At 40.5% G+C, this 18413-nt stretch overlaps 1 protein-coding gene across 1 annotated transcript in view; it reads left to right on the top strand.

Moving 5' to 3' along the window:
• Window positions 1–18115, top strand: part of LOC118357074 — an 82214-nt gene extending 64099 nt beyond the window's left edge. The window contains exons 4-7 of the mRNA XM_035728074.1: window positions 823–856; window positions 3924–4104; window positions 6616–6712; window positions 17383–18115. Of these exons, the coding sequence (XP_035583967.1) occupies window positions 823–856; window positions 3924–4104; window positions 6616–6712; window positions 17383–17452 (382 nt within the window). The 3' untranslated portion in view covers window positions 17453–18115. The remainder of the gene's footprint in view (window positions 1–822; window positions 857–3923; window positions 4105–6615; window positions 6713–17382) is intronic.
• Window positions 18116–18413: the final 298 nt, after the last annotated feature.

Here is an 18413-nt window from a genome sequence, read left to right as displayed (position 1 = left end):
AGTATGAAGATCATTTGGGGCTCAAGTTTTATAGTGTGATCACTTTCAGTTAATTTAGAAGGAAATATCAATCCTAGATCAATATCTTAGTCAAATTTTCTACTTTTTTTCTTTAGAAAAGATACTTCTCTGATTTCTTGTTTTTCTAAATCACAAGTATTTGATAAACCAAAAAAGTGGCCTCAGAAGATTAGTGCACCTATAGGACATTTTACTTTATTTATTTTTTAGATTGTATTTTTTTAAAGTCATCTCCACACCCAAAGAGGGGCTCGAACTCACAACCCCGAGATCAAGAGTTGCACGCTCCCCAGACTGAGCCAGTCAGGCGCCCCTATAGAACATTTTAAAATATAATCACGTGAATCTTTAGAACTGTGTTTCTTTTATATATTAATCATTTTAAACATTTTTCATGGCTCCGTGTTAATAATCTATATGAGTGTAGATTTTTAGATGAATTTAATGTCAACTAGGGATTAATGTGAATTAATTAAATTGACTGTATCTTCTTTAATGAGAAAAAAGGATTTAGTTTTAATACTGATGATCTTAATAAAGCTTCTCTCTACTTATCTGTATTTTCTCAACATTAGGAATTATTTTTATTAGAAGGTGAATTAATTTAATAACGGCAGAGTGGCAAAGCTTGAAACAACTCAAGCGATTGCAAACTGACTTTGCTATTGTTCTTGAAGCTGCCAAGTAACTTTATACCAAGTAACTTTCAGTTAGAAAAGACTCAATTTGCTGAAGCTGTTTAAAAATAAAAACATACATTGAAGTTCACACTTAACTTTTCTTTTGTTTCTTTTGAAACAGCCAACAGAATTTGAAACAGTATCTACAATGTAAGGTAAGTAATTGTTGAACACACTTGACTCCACTCTGTAAATGGCTAAAAAGTCACATCTTATAAAAGCATTTCCAGTAAAATGATTGTCCGCAAAGATGCAGTAACCATAGAATAAAATCCTAGGAGAAGTCTGGGAGGCCTCGGAAATGAACTCATCACTCTGTGACAAAGACACAGAAATTCCAAGCACGTATTTGGAATGCGTGGGTTTCATAATGTCTCCTGTGTAAGGTAAGATGTGGAAAGAAGACGAATGTTAGCAGAGCATGCCAGACCACTCTGTAGTGCTTATTCTTTATTTTGGGGGGTATTCACTGGAATTATAGGCTACAGTTCTTTTTTAAATTAAATTTTCAGGGGAGCCTGGTTGGCTCAGTCAGTAAAATGTCCGACTCTTGATTTCTTTTTTTTTTTTTAAAGATTTTATTTATTTATTTGAGAGAGAGAGAGAGAATGAGAGATAGAAAGCACGAGAGGGAAGAGAGTCAGAGGGAGAAGCAGACTCCCTGCTGAGCAGGAAGCCCGATGTGGGACTCGATCCCGGGACTCCAGGATCATGACCTGAGCCGAAGGCAGTCGCTTAACCAACTGAGCCACCCAGGCGCCCTCGACTCTTGATTTCAGTGCAGGTCATGATCTCAGGGTCTTGAGACAGAGCCCGGTGTCGGGCTCTGTGCTGAGCATGGAACCTGTTCTCTCTCTTTCTCTCCAAAAAAAAATTAAATTTTCATTTATTTCTTTATTTATTACTATTATTATTTTTAAAAGATTTTATGTTTAAGTAATCTCCACACACAACATGGGGCTCAGACTCATGACCCTGAGATCAAGAACTGCATGCTCTACCAACTGACTCAACTGAGTCAGCCAGGTGCCCCTCATTGGTTGATTATTTTTAAATGGAAGATGGAGGAGGAATGCAGGGAGAACAGGGGCCAGCAAAAATAAAACAAACCAAACCCCAAACTGAAAGGCAAACAAAACAATCCAGGCTCTTCCCCCACCCTGTTTTTCACATTCCCATATACAGCCTATATTTAATGGTCGAAACTTAACGTATAGTCCCCAACCCCTCCTGAAGTCTCCTCATCAATGAATACAGTGCTGCCCTTTTCCCTATTCTGTCAGGACTCTAGTCTTTTGTTTAAGGGCCTGACAAGCTCATTCCCAATGCCCTGGCACTTGTGGGTGGACACAGTGATGGAGCATGCATTTGGCAGTGTGATGCTGGCATCTTCCCCAGTTCATCATCCCACCAGTCAGATATGAGGCTGGGTTTATTTGTTTATTTTAAAAGATTTTATTTATTTGTTTGAGAGAGCAAGAGAGTGCATGAATGGGAGTGGAGGCAGAGAGAGGGAGAAGCAGACTCCCCACTGAGCTGGGAGCCTGACTCAGGGCTGATCCCAGGACCCCGAGATCACGACTTGAGCCCAAGGCAGACACTTAACTGACTGAGCCACCCAGGTGTCCCTGAGGCTGGGTTTAAAACAAATTATGCAATGATATGCTCATTAACTTGAAACCTGGAAATAATAGTGTTCTAGACCAGGAAGCTCTCAGTTTAAAAAGTTTTATGCCCAGATCTGGTTGCCAAATGGTGCCAGGCCAACATAGCTTTGACTAGCATGACTGCCTTGGACCCAGTTCTGGCTTTGCTGGTGCAAGATTGGGTAATAGAATTCACTCTCTGTGTTGCTGAGAATGTGGGAAGGGATCCAAAGTTCCTAGCTCTGTGTCTGACACAGAATAAGATATTCATAAAAGAGTAATCTCATCATTGCTCCTAAGGATGATGACCTTAATGGATCTCAGTTCAGAAACAAAATAAAGATCAGTGGAGAGGCTCTTGGGGTGGGATGTGCAAAATGTCCTAAAAGAGTTTTCAAAGGGAATCAGGTAGAAAACAGGCATTGCAGGTAGTGGATTTCACCTCAGTGTAAGAAAGAACTTTCCAATGATTCAATTGGCTTAAAAACATTTTTAAAAATGACCGTCCCATCTGTCAGGGGTGGCAGAGAGAGGATAATTGGATTATACTGGGGTGGAACAGATCAGTGTTTCTTAAACCTGGTTGCATGAAATGGAATCACCTGAGAAACTTTAAATATCCATGTCATACAAATATGTGAGACACGTCTTCCAGCACAAACACAAGCATGCCATTTGCAAGTGTAATTTCTGGTATTTGTTAGAAATGAGACCCTTTGGGGATGCCTGGGTGACTCAGTTGGTTAAGCGTCTGCCTTTGGCTCAGGTCATGGTCCCAGGGTCCTGGGATCGAGCCCCGCATCGGGCTCCCTGCTCAGCGGAGAGTCTGCTTCTCCCTCTCCCTCTGCCCCCTCCCCCCGTGCTCTCTCTCTTTCAAATAAACAAATAAACAAATAAATAAATAATTGAAATCTTAAAAAAAAAAGAAATGAGACACTTTGACTAGGTAATACCAAAACAAGTCCACATAAGAGCAAAACTGTTTGCTTTTTGGATTGTTTCCTGTGAAACTCAGTAAATCACTCTGTGTCTCCCTTTTCCAAACAACATTCTGATGTGGGAGATATCTCATGAAAATAAATATTAAGGCCAGTCACAAGGGAAGCAGATGCAGAACCATAACACGGAGGGTATCCCCAAGCCAGGGTTCTGGTTCAAATTATTTTTTCCTTAAATAAATGATATTGTAACAACAGCTACTGTTTATATAAGACATTATTCTGTTCCTAAATTGCTGGCTGATTTTTCCTAAACTCTCTGACACAAGTTTTACTTCTCTGAATGGAGGATGGAGGAGTTGAACCAACTCCGGACTGGTCATTCCACATACACACGGGAGCCTGACGGGGTCTCTGGATGGGTTGTGGGGACCCATGATAATTGGGACTCGTGGGGACCATGGCAAAACGGAGGGCACAGACTATTCTAAAGAGGGGTACCACTCTTTGACCCTTGTTAACTGTGGCCTTGTGGAAATGCAGATTTAGTTTTATCATAGCTTTTGATTTTTCAAGATAACCTAGTAATGCCAGCATTCCAAAATGTGGAAGTGGCCATTTCAAATATTATTTTGCAGCTCCAGGCGGAGAATCCTGGAGGTGAGATGTGGCTTATGGGTCACTGGCTTCTTCCATCTGGACTGGCTGATGGCCACAGCTACCTTCTATCGTTCGCATTTTCCGGAAGTACTTCTCCAACTTTGGTGTGCATGAGAATCACCTGGAGAGCTGTTAGATCACAAACTTCTGGGTTCCACAGTAAGAGACTCCGACTGACATTTCTTACCAGTTGAGACCCACACTGGCTATTGACCGTGCAAGCAGGGAGTGAGTCATAGTATGGCCCCCTTTGCCTTGGTTACTGTTGGGTATTCTTTTGATTAATCCAAGGAGTCTTCATCGCTCCTCTGCTTCTCCTGTTGCCTTTGCTCCGTCTCAAGATGACCCCTTAGGGAAGGTGGTAGCTGGTACTTTTGCATTAGGACAGGGAAGAGGTACAGTACTGATGGGGTTAGATTCCGCCTTGTTAACTTGGCAGGAAATGCTCAATCTGTTTATTTATTATTAATACTGTTAAGCATTCTGTAAGCTTAAGGTGTACAGCATGTTGATTTGATACATTTACACAATTATATATATATATATAAAATCATGCAACATGATTACCACCACCGCATTAGCTAACATCTGTATCACATCACATAATTTTTATCATTTCTCTTGTGAGGGCCCTTAAGAATCCAGTTTTTTAGCAATTTTGAAATACATAATACAGTATTGTTAGCTATAATTACAATACTGTACATTAGATCTCCAGAACTTATTCCTCTTCTAACCACAAGTTTGTACCCTGTGACCAGCATCTCCCCATCTCCCTTACCTCCCAGCCCTTAGTAACCACCATTCTACTCTCTGTCTCTATGAGCTAGTTTTGTTTTTCAGATTTCACATGTAAGTGATATCATACAGTATTTTGTCTTTTTCTATCTGATTTATCTCACTTAGCATAATCCATTCAAGGTCCATCCATGTTGTCTCAAATGGCAGAATAATATTCCATTGTGTGTGTGTGTGTGTGTGTGTGTGTATTTCCTTGTATTCCTTTGTATGTATATATATTGCATTGTATATATACATATCAGAGCTTTATCCATTCACTTATTGATAAACACTTAGATTGTTTCCATATCCCGGCCATTGTGAATAACACTGCAATGAGCATCAGAGGGCAGGTATCTCTTGGAGATCCCACTTTCATTTCCTTTGGGTATATACTCAGAGGTGAGATTGCGGGATCATATGGTAGTTCTATTTTTAGTTTTTTGAGGAACCACCCTACTGATTTCCATAGTGGCTGCACCAATGTACGTTTCCCACCAACAGTCCACGCATGTTCTATTTTCTCCACGTCCTTACCAACACTTGTTATCTCTTGTCTTCTTGAGCCTAACCATTCTAACAGGTGTGAGGTGACATTTCACTGTGGTTTTGAATTTCATTTCTCTGATGATGAGTGGTGTAGAGCACCTCTTCATATACCTGTTAGCCATTTGGGTGTCTTTGGAAAAATGTGTATTCAGTTCCTCTGCCCATTTTTAAGATTGGATTGGTTTTTTGGTTGTTGTTGTTGTTATTGAGCTGTATAAATTCTTTATAGATTTTGAATATTAGTGGGGTATCAGATATATAGTTTGCAAATATTTTCCCCCATTTTATAGGTTCCCTTTTCATTTTATTGATGGTTTCTTTTGTTGTGCAGAAACTCTTTAGTTTGACATAGTCTTGCTTGTTGCATTTGCTTTTCTTGCTTCTGCTCAATCCTGTTTAGAAGATAGGGTCACCCCTAAACACTTTGTGGACAACCAGCTTCATAAGTAAGTATATTCAATGATACATGGGTGATTACTCAGTGCCAGGGAATGTGCAAGGTGTTTTATCTATGCTACCTTGAGTACTGACAACCTTTTCTGAGGTAGATGTTCTCATTTCTAGTTCACTGAATTTCAGAGACATTAAATAACTCATCTTAGATCACACAGGCTCTAAATAGGCAGGAGAGAGATTTAAAGAATCACTTTCTGGGATACTTCCAAATTTATATGCATACATAGTAGTATAACTTGATATAGTATAATTAATATAACATTAAAAATCAGACCTTGCCTTGTAAAGGATGTAAAGTGATTAACGAAAATGTAAATTATATTGCTAAATAAAATAAATTAGAAGCAAATAAAACAAGAAGGAAAGGAAGATGAAGTACAAAATGGCATTCCATGAAGTCTTATTCCCTTGCTAGTAGTGGGTAATGACTTGACTCTGAGCTCATCAAGTAAGGCAAGTCTCTAGGAGCACCATGTTACGGAGTGATATGGGCCATGTGAAGGCAGGGTGGTCTCTATCCTTAGTCCAGGATGCCCTCTTGGGCTTGTGACTGCCTGAGAAGTCTACCGAGGTGCTTATGGATCTACCTACACCTGAGCTCTATGAAGACATGGGTGATGCTTATGAAGAATAGTCTTTGCTATCGACCTACCTATAGCAACCTGCATGGTATTATAAATATGAAGCCTGGGATCTCATCCATTTAATTCCATTCGTAATCTGTCTGACACAACATTGTAGAAAGATGGGTTTTTAGTTAAAACAGTATCATCAGGTTGATGATAATGCTTCAGATCAATTGCTTTAAATTAAATACACAATCATGTCCTCCATACACTTCAACACTGGAAGTCTGCCTTTGTTCTTCCATTTCTTTTGTTTTAGAGTTCAGTACATTTGGTTGGTTGACAAAGAGGGAGAGCTTTGTGGTAGATGATTCCAGAGGAAGAAGAAAGAAAATGAACCATGGGAGAGAAACAAGGTAAACACAAAACAGAAATGTTTCTTGTTCAAGGGCAAAGAAATACTCTCACATCGGAAATAAAATTTCTACAGAGCTTATTTGCAAGTTTGTTCATCTGGAAATGAGGAGGTTTGTGTGCTATTGACTTCTATGAGTTTCTTTCTGGCTGTACCCTTGGGAAGGCATGATTCGGACTGTGATGTGATAGCATTGGGGTGGGCACAGGAGAAAGAGGGAGTAATCCTCAGAACGCCACAACCAACCATCCATCTGAAATGTGGTTAGGCAGCTCATGGGATGAGACATCTCTCATTCTCCTCCATAGCCCTGAGCAGCGAAGATTGGCCCACTAGCTCAGAGCAGGGAGTTCAACCCAGGCTGGGAGACATTTCCAAGGAATTTAGATCTTCTGCCATCTGGATGACTTAAGTCATCTCTCAACATCTCGTTCCAATTATGAAGTCCATGCGGTGTTGTCAGGCATTAATAGGGAGACTGGCCTGGGTTTTGCTCTGGGGTTTGTGCATCTGCCGCATCCATGTTTCCTAACTTCATCTGGGTTTCCAGAAAACATTTGGCAGAGGTCATCCCCTCAAGCACTTGACTTTTTAAATTAAGGTTCCGGTAGTGACTTCCCAATCCGAAACCGTGTCCCCTTCTATTTAGGTTTAAGCTTGTTGTTTGGTTAATGCAAATCAAGTTAAAATAAGCAGAAACAAACAAAGTATCTTTTGAGACTCCCTCATATGGCAGGTGCAATAGTTGGTCCTCATAAGATTGACCTCTGGCTTCTCCGAAAGCTGAGTTGGCTTGCCAGGTCTTCAACAGACCATGCTCGGGAATCCCTGGGATCACCACTTGTCTCTTTTATATGCTTTGCTTTGGATGTGGTTGTTTCTCTTTAAGACTGTATAAGCAACTGGGTGGCTAGATGTACATTTTAAAACAAATGAATTTTTTTTTTCAAAAACCGATAGCATCAAACCCAAAATAAATCAAAGCATACGTATCCTCCAGCCTGTTTAGTTTGGGGGCTATGCTGGTAGGATGGTAGATGTATGCTGCATTACTGAACCTTCTTCCTTTTAGCTTCTGCTAGTTCTAGCTCCTGCCATGATTCTCCTGGGAAGCCAGCTCTTCTCTACAGTCGGTTCTTGGGGCTCTGGTGGAGCTGCCTCCATCCTACTTCCTTGGCCATCGTGATTGGTCCAGGGCTTAGCGAGTGGTCCATTAGAGCCAATCAAAGCTTGTATAAATTAGGATTAAGTCTGGCTTTCAGTGAAAGATATCCAAAATGAGAGTGGCTTAAATAAGATACATTTTATTTCTGCCTCATGGATAAGTCCAGAGGTAGACTGTTTAGGGCAGATGTGCTAGCTCTGTTCTAGATTGACTTTCTTTCTTTCTCTTCCTTCCTTCCTTTCTTTTGTAAAGAAATTGACATGCTGATTCTTTTTTTTTTTAAGATTTTATTTATTTGAGAGGGAGGGGGAGAGAGAGAGAGAGAGAGAGAGACAGCAGAGAGCAAGAGCACAGGGCTGGGGCAGGGAGAAACAGACTCCCCACTGAGCAGTGAGCCTACCGCGGGGCTCAATCCTAGGATGCTGGAATCATGACCTGAGCTGAGTGTGACGCTTAACCGACTGAGCCATCCAGGTGCCCAAAACATGCTGATTCTGAAATTTACATAGAAATGCAAAGAACCTAGAATAGCCAAGAACATTTTGTAGAAGAAGAATACAGTGGGAGGACTTTCAGCACTTGATTTCAAGACTCACTGTAAAATTATAATAATTAAGCAGTGTTGTATGGTATAAGGTAAGACAAATAGACTAATAAAACAGAGTCCAGAAATGGCCCCATTCATATATAGTCAGTTAATTTTCAACAGGGACACAAAGCAAGTCAGTGAAGAAAAGGAGAATATTTTCCATAAATGACTCTGGAACAATTGGATAGGCAAGTGAAAAATACAGTACTTACCTTATGCCACATGCAAACTATAATTCCAGATGGACCATGGACTCAAAATACAAGCAATCATAGTAAACTTCCGGAAAAACAAGAGACAACCTTTAAGCATATGGGGTAGGCAAATATTTCCCAGAATTTACAGGCATTTTAAAAAAGATAAAAATTAAATATAAAAAAGGTAAACTATTTCATCAAAGCATAAGTTCTATTTATCAAAAGACATTATTAGGAAAATGAATAGGATTTGGGTCTTTTTTAAAGATTTTTATTTATTTATTTGACAGAGAAAGACACAGCGAGAGAGGGAACACAAGCAGGGGGAGTGGGAGAGGGAGAAGCAGGCTTCCTGTGGAGCAGGGAGCCCGATGCGGGACTCGACCCCAGGACCCTGGGATCATGACCTGAGCCAAAGGCAGATGCTTAACAACTGAGCCACCCAGGCACCCAGGATTTGTTTTTTTCTCCATTTTACAGAACTTTAGTATAATTGGGATTCTTTAACATTTAGTAAAATGTATAGTTTTTGCAACCTCGTGTAGAAAAGGTATCTTTTAACTTGCTTTTTTCTCCTTAAAACTTCCTTTGCTTTCTTTGTCACTATTAGGCATCTATATTGCTCTGTGCCTTTTACCTCTCAAACCCCAAATTTGCTAACCTCAGTATCATCAGAATATTATTTGCCTTTCTACATGTACGGAGTCTTAGAGCCAATTCATTCCATCTATGCAATTACCCCTTTGTCTATAAAGATCTCCACTGGGATTTTCCTGGAAATATTTCAGTGATAGCTTCATTTTGCAGACAAAGGAAACTGAGAGAATAAAACATTTCCTGGAAATTTGACAGTCTTGGTGTTGAAAAGTTAAGCCCTGTAAATTTAGCGGATGCAAACAAATTAGTCCTCCTAATACTAATGTCAGAACATCCCCTGAATTCCTATATGACTGCTGCTGCAGAGATAGGCCTCATTGGAAAGTGTTTCCCATTCTGAGGTTCTTTCTTTGTGATACCTGAACATTACCAATTAAAGCTGTAAGATTATTTTATGAGTAGGTTTATAAAATGGGGCCCGTGTGTTTGTGTGTGTGTGTGTGTGTGTGTGTGCTTGTGTATTTAACATACCCTGAGTATATGTATTCTTTCTAACTACAATTTCTTAAAATTCTTAAGATTAAATAAAATTCTTTAAAACTCTATTTTTGCTGTGATTAAAGCATGATATTGTTAAAAGAGACGAGAACTGGGGCACCTGGGTGGCACAGTCGGTTAAGCCTCGACTCTTGGTTTCAGCTCAGGTGATGATTTCAGGGTAGTGAGATCGAGCCCTGCATCAGGCTCTGTACTCAGCAGGGAGTTTGCTTGAGATTTTTCCCTCTTCCTCTCCCTCTGCTCCTCACCCCCCTGGTGTTTTCTCTCTCTCTCCCTCTCTAAAATAAATAAGGGTGCCTGGCTCAGTCGGTTAAGTGTCTGCCTTAGACTCAGGTCATGATCTCGGGGTCCTGGGATCGAACCCCGCATCGGGCTCCCCGCTCAGCTGGGAGTCTGCTTCTCCCTCTGCTCCTCTTTCCCCCACTTGTGCACGCTCTCTCTCTCAAAAATAAACAAAATCTTTAAAAATAAATAAATAAATCTTAAAAAAATAAAAGACGAGATTTTTTTTTTTTTAAGATTTTATTTATTTATTTGACAGAGAGAGAGAGGGAGCACACAAGCTGGGGAAGCGGCAGAGGGAGAGAGAGAAGCAGGCTCCCTGCTCAGGGCTCAATCCCAAGAACCTGGAATCATGACCTGAGCTGAAGGCAGACACTTAACTGACTGAACCACCCAGGTGCCCCAAAAGACAAGAGAGTTGATAGGGGAACTATGGTTGAGGGAAGAGAAGTCTTACCTCTTCTTTTATATAAATTGTATGTAAATATGCTGTCTACTTTTCTTTCTCTTTTTTAAAGATTTTATTTATTTATTTGAGAGAGAGAATGAGAGAGAGAGAGCATGAGGGGGGGAGGGTCAGAGGGAGAAGCAGACTCCCTGCTGAGCAGGGATCTTAAAGCGGGACTCGATCCTGGGACTCCAGAATCATGACCTGAGCCGAAGGCTGTTGCTTAACCAACTGAGCCACCCAGGGGCCCAAAGATTTTTTCTTTTTAAGTAATCTCCACATCTAATGTGGGGCTCAAACTCATGACCCTGAGATTGGCAGTGGCATACTCCACTGACAGCCAGCTGGTGCCCCCATGGTGTCTACCGTTCTAATACATATCTACTGAGACTGATATATCACTTTGCATTTGCAGAGTGGGCTGTGTTTTATGAACGATTTTCACAGACATGGTATTATTCAAGCCTCAACAATACTGTAGCTCCGCAGGTTTATAATGTCTTCTGGTTTTATGTATCCTTTCCCAGTATGAATCCTTCAAAAGATTGAGGTTGCTGAGGGGCGACAGGGTGGCTCAGTTGGTTAAGCGACCAACTCTTGATTTTGGCTCAGATCATGATCTCAGGGTCATGGGATCAAGCCTCATGTCAGGTTTCATGCTCAGTGAGGAGTCTGTTTGAGATTCTCTTTCTCCTTCTCCCTGTGCTCTTCCCCCTGCACTCTTTCTTTCCCAAATAAATAAAATCTTTTAAAAAAATACTGTGGTTGCTGAAGCTCCCCAGGTAGGAAGGAGCTTACACTTTCCCTCCCCCCACAGTGACCTGAATACAATTATATTTTATCTTCATGAAGTTCCATGGATTCCTCATGAATTTGACTGTGACCACCCCATGTTGTGAGGTTGTCCAGCATCCACTCACACTTCTCACAGCACCTGTTGCTATGTTCTGGGACTGGAATCCTGCCAGCACAGTCCAAAGGGACCCATCTTTCTTTTCTCTGTCCCAGTACACACAGGCCAGGGCATGTGCCCTCAACCTTGCAAACAGGTGGGAGAGGCTCAAGACCATCCTTGCTAGAGGCTTCTGACTAGGAGATTCCTATAGTGCGGGAGGCCCTGGTGAACGTGCTTTCACCCTCCAGAGTTGCCTCTGTTGCCACCTGCTCCCAAACCTGGTTCTACAGTCTTCCCGTTCCTAATCTCCTTCCAGTGGATTTTCTTCACTTGACATTAGCCAGAGTAATTCTTCTGTTTTCTCCCCTCAAAGCAGCCATCTATGTCCATTCTCTTTTGGAAACGTGAGCCGGCAGTCATCAGATTTTAGTTTGCCAAAGTGGCTTGCAAGTGGGAGTGGGTGAAAATTTCAGTAGCAATACCTCAATTCCCTTGAACAGAAAGGAGGACAGGACTTTATAGACCTTTACCCAAATAATAATACTCCTGCACTTCCATTTTTCTAGTTTGCCTACCAATCACAGAGATGAGCTAGGTTGTAAGGATACATGTGTACAGAATTCTGCTTGATATCAAATTATGCATGTAGCTGACCATTTCCCAAACTGACTAGATAGTAATCGTGCCCTAGGATTTTCCAGGCGTCCAGGGTTATGTTAAGCACTATCTGTGCATTATCTCATTTAATTCTGAAAACAACATGATGAAGTAGGCATCATTATTGTCCTCATTTTACCGATGAACAAATAAAGTTAAGTCGCTGGTATGTGGCAGACCAGCATCCAAACTAAGGGACTGAGCCACACTCCATACCAACCACTCTAAGATAATATAATAATTATGCGCTGGATCACAAGACCTGCTTTCTGATTACACAGATTACGGAAATAGATAATTTTTATTCTTAATGCTTATTCTTAGCTCCAACCACACGTTTAATTAATAGATTTCATATTTATTTTATTTGTTTATAAAAAATGCTTTGCTTTTATGATTAAATGACTAAGTGGCAGGGACTATAACTTACTTAATTACATATTGCTTAATTGGTGTATTAGTTAATTATATGGAGTTAATTTTTAAAATTAGGTAATTGTATTTTATAACATGTTACTCTTCTAATGTCGATCATATTTCTCTGTTAATTTTGAAACTTTGACTCAAACATTATTAAATGTATAAATGGTTAATTTTAATACTGAATTAGTGTAAGTTATTAGTGACTATATATACACACACAACACACACAGCTCAAATCTATTAACATCATTTATTTACAAAATATGCAAAATACATTAAATATGAAGAAAAATCTGCATGTAACTGCTAAAAGTGAGCCTCAATCTTGAGGTTAGTTTGGAAATTTAATTTTGGCATTTCTTAGTCTTAGTATTCTCTCCTATTATTTAAATAGAAACAATTCTAGGTTGAAAACCCCACTGTGAGAAAATGACTTAACTATGTTGTCAGCTTCTTAAGGACAGGGTCACTGTTTTATATTCTTCACGTGGAATAGCTTCCAGCACAATAAATGCTTGTTGAATTTGAATTTTGAATTTAAGTGAAATGATGCTGAAAATTTTACATTAGCTACCGCCATCCATCTGAATTTAAGCCAGCAGTTGCTATCTTGCATAGGGGAATCCTTAATGAGGTTTCCAGTGAGATTATTTTGGTGACAGTACAAAATGAAACATTTTGTCTCCTTTGAGTTTTCTGTTGCAATCACGCGTGGCTTAGTCCTTAGGCGAGGGTCCCTGACTCAAACGACAATTGTAACATTTATTATCATTAAGATTTCTGATGCTTTATGGGACAAGAAATTCATAAATTCAACTCCAGCCCCGGTTTTTGTTAAGGACAAAGACACTGAAACCCAGAGAGGTTGAATGATTTATTAACGTCACAAAGCTCCCAGTACTAGAAGTAGCTATTGAGTGTAGTGACTCTGGGTCTCAATTAGGTATTTCTTCTATTGCACCAATCACAGAACATCTCATTAAGTGATTAGTAATGAGTTATTACTCATTCCTGAGCTTAACACTTCCCTACTAGTTTCTCAGTTTAGATCCGTAATCAATGTACCTGATGTACAATGAAAACAAAATTTTCTAGGGGGCCATTTCGGGATAAGACTTTCCTGTGAAGTATTTAAGGCATTTCCAACACTTAGAATGGGACAGCTTAGTACTCCAATACACTACTGTGGAATTGTAAGTTGGGACAACCTTACCGGAGAGAGTTTAGCAGGGGATATCCACAACCTTAAAAAAAGCATATTCCCTTCAGTTCAGCAGGTTCATTGCTAAGATGTGATGCAAAAGAAACAAATCTGACAAATGTACTGACACACATAGGTATATGTGCAAACACACGTATTCGTGGTAGCATTGTTTATTTTTAATTAAAAAAATTTTTTATTGTTATGTTAATCACCATACCTTACATCATTAGTTTTTGATGTAGTGTTCCATGATTCATTGTTTGTGCATAACACCCAGTGCTCCATGCAGAATGTGCCCTCTTTAATACCCATCACCAGGCTAACCCAACCCCCCACCCTCCTCCCCTCTAGAACCCTCAGTTTGTTTTTCAGAGTCCATTGTCTCTAATGGTTCGTCTCCCCCTCCGACTTACTCCCCTTCATTCTTCCATCCTGCTATCTTCTTCTTCTTCTTTTTTTCTTAACATATATTGCATTGTTTCAGAAGTACAGATCTGTGATTCAACAGTCCTGCACAATTCACAGTGCTCACCATAGCACATACCCTCCCCAGTGTCTACCACCCAGCCACCCCATCCCTCCCACCCCCCACCACTCTAGCAACCCTCAGTTTGTTTCCTGAGATTAAGAATTCCTCATATCAGTGAGGTCATATGATACATGTCTTTCTTTGATTGACTTATTTCGCTCAGCATAACACCCTCCAGTTCCATCCACGTCGTTGCAAATGGCAAGATCTCATTCCTTCTGATGGCTGCATAATATTCCATTGTGTATATATACCACTTCTTCTTTATCCATTCATCTGTTGATGGACATCTCGGCTCTTTCCACAGTTTGGCTATTGTGGACATTGCTGCTATAAACATTGGGGTGCACGTACCCTTTCGGATCCCTACATTTGTATCTTTGGGGTAAATACCCAGTAGTGCAATTGCTGGATCGTAGGGTAGCTCTATTTTCAACTGTTTGAGGAACCTCCATACTGTTTTTCAGAGTGGTTGCACCAGCTTGCATTCCCACCAACAGTGTAAGAGGGTTCCCCTTTCTCCGCATCCCCGCCAACATCTGTCGTTTCCTGACTTGTTAATTTTAGCCACTCTGACTGGTGTGAGGTGGTATCTCATTGAGGTTTTGATTTGGATTTCCCTGATGTCGAGCGATGTTGAGCACTTTTTCATGTGTGTGTTGGCCATTTGGGTGTCTTCTTTGGAAAAATGTCTTAAACATCTTCATTTTAAAAGTAATTGTTTCTCTTGCTTCCTGGGTCCCACATCTTCTTTTCAATTTGTTTAGTCCTTCATTTTGGTGGAACAGAACAATAGCTTTCTTTTTTTTTTTAAAGATTTTTATTTATTTATTTGAGAGAGCGAGAATGAGAGAGAGAGAGCACATGAGAGGGGGGAGGGTCGGAGGGAGAAGCAGACTCCCTGCTGAGCAGGGAGCCCAATGTGGGACTCGATCCCGGGACTCCAGGATCATGACCTGAGCCGAAGGCAGTCGCTTAACCAACTGAGCCACCCAGGTGCCCCAGAACAATAGCTTTCTAAGAAAGAGTTCATGGAAGGAAAATTTTAGAGACATGTCTAAAAATGTCTTAATTCTAGCCTTTAGTTTTATACTTAGTTTGGCTGGGTATAGAAATCTAAGTTAAAGATCATTTGCCTTAGAAATTTTGAAAAAATTACTACAGAGAATAAACTTCCAGGCTTTTTATTTCTAGGGTGAGGGTGGGCTAATTTTTTTGGGTGTGTGACCTGGGGAGAAGATCTAGAGATTTGACTTGTTCTTAAGCTGATTTTTAAAATAATTTTTCTAATTTTACTGTCCTCACTGCCCCTTCTCCCCTCACTAAAAGTTCCAGAAATACTTGTTGCCATGCCTATTTGCATCCTTGGAGATTACTTTTTTTTTTTTTTTACATTTTATTATGTTACGTTAGTCACCATACAATACATGATTAGTTTTTGATGTGGTGATCCACGATCCATTGTTTTCGTATAACACCCAGTGCTCCATGCAGTATGTGCCCTCCTTAATACCCATCACCAGGCCAACTCATCCCCCCCCTCCCCTCTAAAACCCTGTTTGTTTCTCAGAGTCCATAGTCTCTCATGGTTCATCTCTCCCTCCTATTTACCCCCCTTCATTTTTCCCTTCCTTCTCCTAATGTCCTCCATGCTATTCCTTATGTTCACAAATAAGTGAAACCATATGATAATTGACTTTCTCTGCTTGACTTATTTCACTTAGCATAATCTCCTCCAGTCCCATCCATGTTGATGTAAAAGTTGGGTATTCATCCTTTCTGATGGCTGAGTAATAATCCATTGTATATATGGACCACATCTTTATCCATTCTTTGTTGAAGGGCATCTCGGCTCTTTCCACAGTTTGGCTATTGCGGACATTGCTGCTATGAACACTGGAGTGCATATGGCCCTTCTTTTCACTACATCTGTGTCTTTGGGGTAAATACCCAGGAGTGCAATTGCTGGGTCATAGGGTAGCTCTATTTTTAGTTTTTTGAGGACCCACCACACTGTTTTCCAAAGTGGCTGTACCAACTTGCATTCCCACCAACAGTGTAAGAGGGTTCCCTTTTCTCCACAACCTCTCCAACATTTGTTGTTTCTTCCCCTGTCCATTTTTGCCATTCTAACTGGTGTATCTCCACGTGGTTTTGATTTGAATTTCCCTGATCCTAATGATGATGAACATTTTTCCATGTGTCTGTTAGCCATTTGTATGTCTTCTTCAGCTTGGAGATTACTTTTATAATTCATCTTAGTTCACAGATTCCCCCCATGGGGGGCTTATGATTCAGTTTTCTGGGATCTGCTAATTCAGTGACCAGTCTTTCACCTGCTTTCTAGATTCACAACTTTTATTGCTTTAATATTATCTTTCATTCTCCCTATGCTTGTAGACTTATGTCTTTTTTCAAAAAACAAAAACAAAAAATCCTTTCCTAGCATTTGGTGGGTTGGAGAAATGAGCGGAAGCATGTGTGCACGATTGTGTATAATACTTGCTGAAGAACTTGGAATCGTTCCTCATTTTCCTTTAGATTTCTGCTGTATTATAATGGTGAATATTTTATTATTCAACTATAAAGTTAAAAGCATATTCCGGGGTACCTGGCTGGCTCAGTCAGTAGAGCATGTGACCCTTGATCTCAGGGTTGTGAGTTTGAGCCTCATGTTGGGTGTAGGGATTACCTAACAATAAAATCTTTAAAAAAAGCATATTCAAAAACCATTTTCTTGAGGCACCTGGGTGGCTCAGTTGTGAAGCATCTGCCTTTGGCTTGGGTCATGATCCCAGGGTCCTGGGATCAAGCCTTTCATTGGGCTCTCTGCTCAACGGGAAGCCTGTTTTTCCCTCTCCCACTCCCCCTGCTTCTCTTCCCTCTCTCACTGTGTCTCTGTCAATAAATAAATAAAATAAAAAAAATAAAATAAAAACCATTTTCTTAATGAAAAAACAAAATACTTGAAAGTATAAACTTTTCAGCTCATGAGATCTTCATTTTCTCATGTGCTATTTCTCTTTTGTGAGTTTCTGGTCGAGAAAAACGAATTTGGAGAATTGTTGCTTTTTTGTTGTGTGATGCATCTGAACTGATCACGGCACTCTCTCATTCTCTCTCTTAGGATCATGGCGTGCGAATTTGCAAAAATAGACGAGGTTGGGGCTGCAGTCCTGGATTATGGAACCAGGTGAAATGGAAATTTGGACAGCCATCACCAAAAGTCTGACCTCAGCAGTAACACTAACTTCTCCACTGAAAAATGAACTCTAGAGTCAACAGCACTCTGCCCTTTTCTTTGGGAGTCAAAGTCCTTTCTCCAAGGACAATCCAATGTTTGGAACACCAAAAGGCACAGATTCTGTGTGACTTTCCCACTTTTTGGGATGACTGTCAGTTTTCTTGGTGACAAATGTATTTGTGGGGTGGTTTAGGGATTCTACAATTTCAGAGTGGGAAGAGCTTTTGGAGAATGTCCAATCTCGCTGCCTTTCAAATGCTGAGGTAATATGCACAACATGAATGCCAAGACATTTTATGGGCGGAGATGAAAGGTTTCCAGTGTCAATACATTTCTGTGTACAGTCCAGTAGACATTGTCTCTGAGGACCACCAACTCCCCTTTCCAGGTTCCCTTTCCCTCTCTGACACACTAAGCAACGCGCTCTTGTTCTTTGGCTCTGCTGAGTCATCTAAGTAAAAGATAAGAGTATCCACTGTTACCATTTTGGAGATTTTATACATTTTAATTAGGGCTTTCATATCCCAGAGCGTTCATTTTCTCATCTGTCAAATGGAGCTAATATCGCCTACAATGAAGAGCTGTTGAAACAATTGGAATAAATAAAAAATGTCCACCACTGCAATGCCTTGCAGCTACCACTATTTTTTTTTTTTTTTGAGAGAGGGAGAGAGAGAGAGCACACGCAGGTAGGGGGAGGAGCAGAGGGAGACGGAGGGAGAGAGAGAGAATATCAAGCAGACTCTCTGCTGAGTGCAGAGCCAGACATGGGGCTCAATCCCACAACCCATGAGATCATAACCTGTGCCCAAACCAAGAGTCAAATCCTTCACCAACTGAACCACCCAGCCACCCCAACTACCACTATTGTTAAGGAAGAAAATTTGTGGCAGAAATTATACCTGTTCTCTCTC

The sequence above is a fragment of the Zalophus californianus genome, chromosome 6, assembly GCF_009762305.2.
Source record: "Zalophus californianus isolate mZalCal1 chromosome 6, mZalCal1.pri.v2, whole genome shotgun sequence".
Taxonomy (NCBI): domain Eukaryota; kingdom Metazoa; phylum Chordata; class Mammalia; order Carnivora; family Otariidae; genus Zalophus; species Zalophus californianus.
The sequence above is the reverse complement of the archived record's forward strand: the minus strand, read 5'-3'. Positions and strand labels throughout refer to the sequence as shown.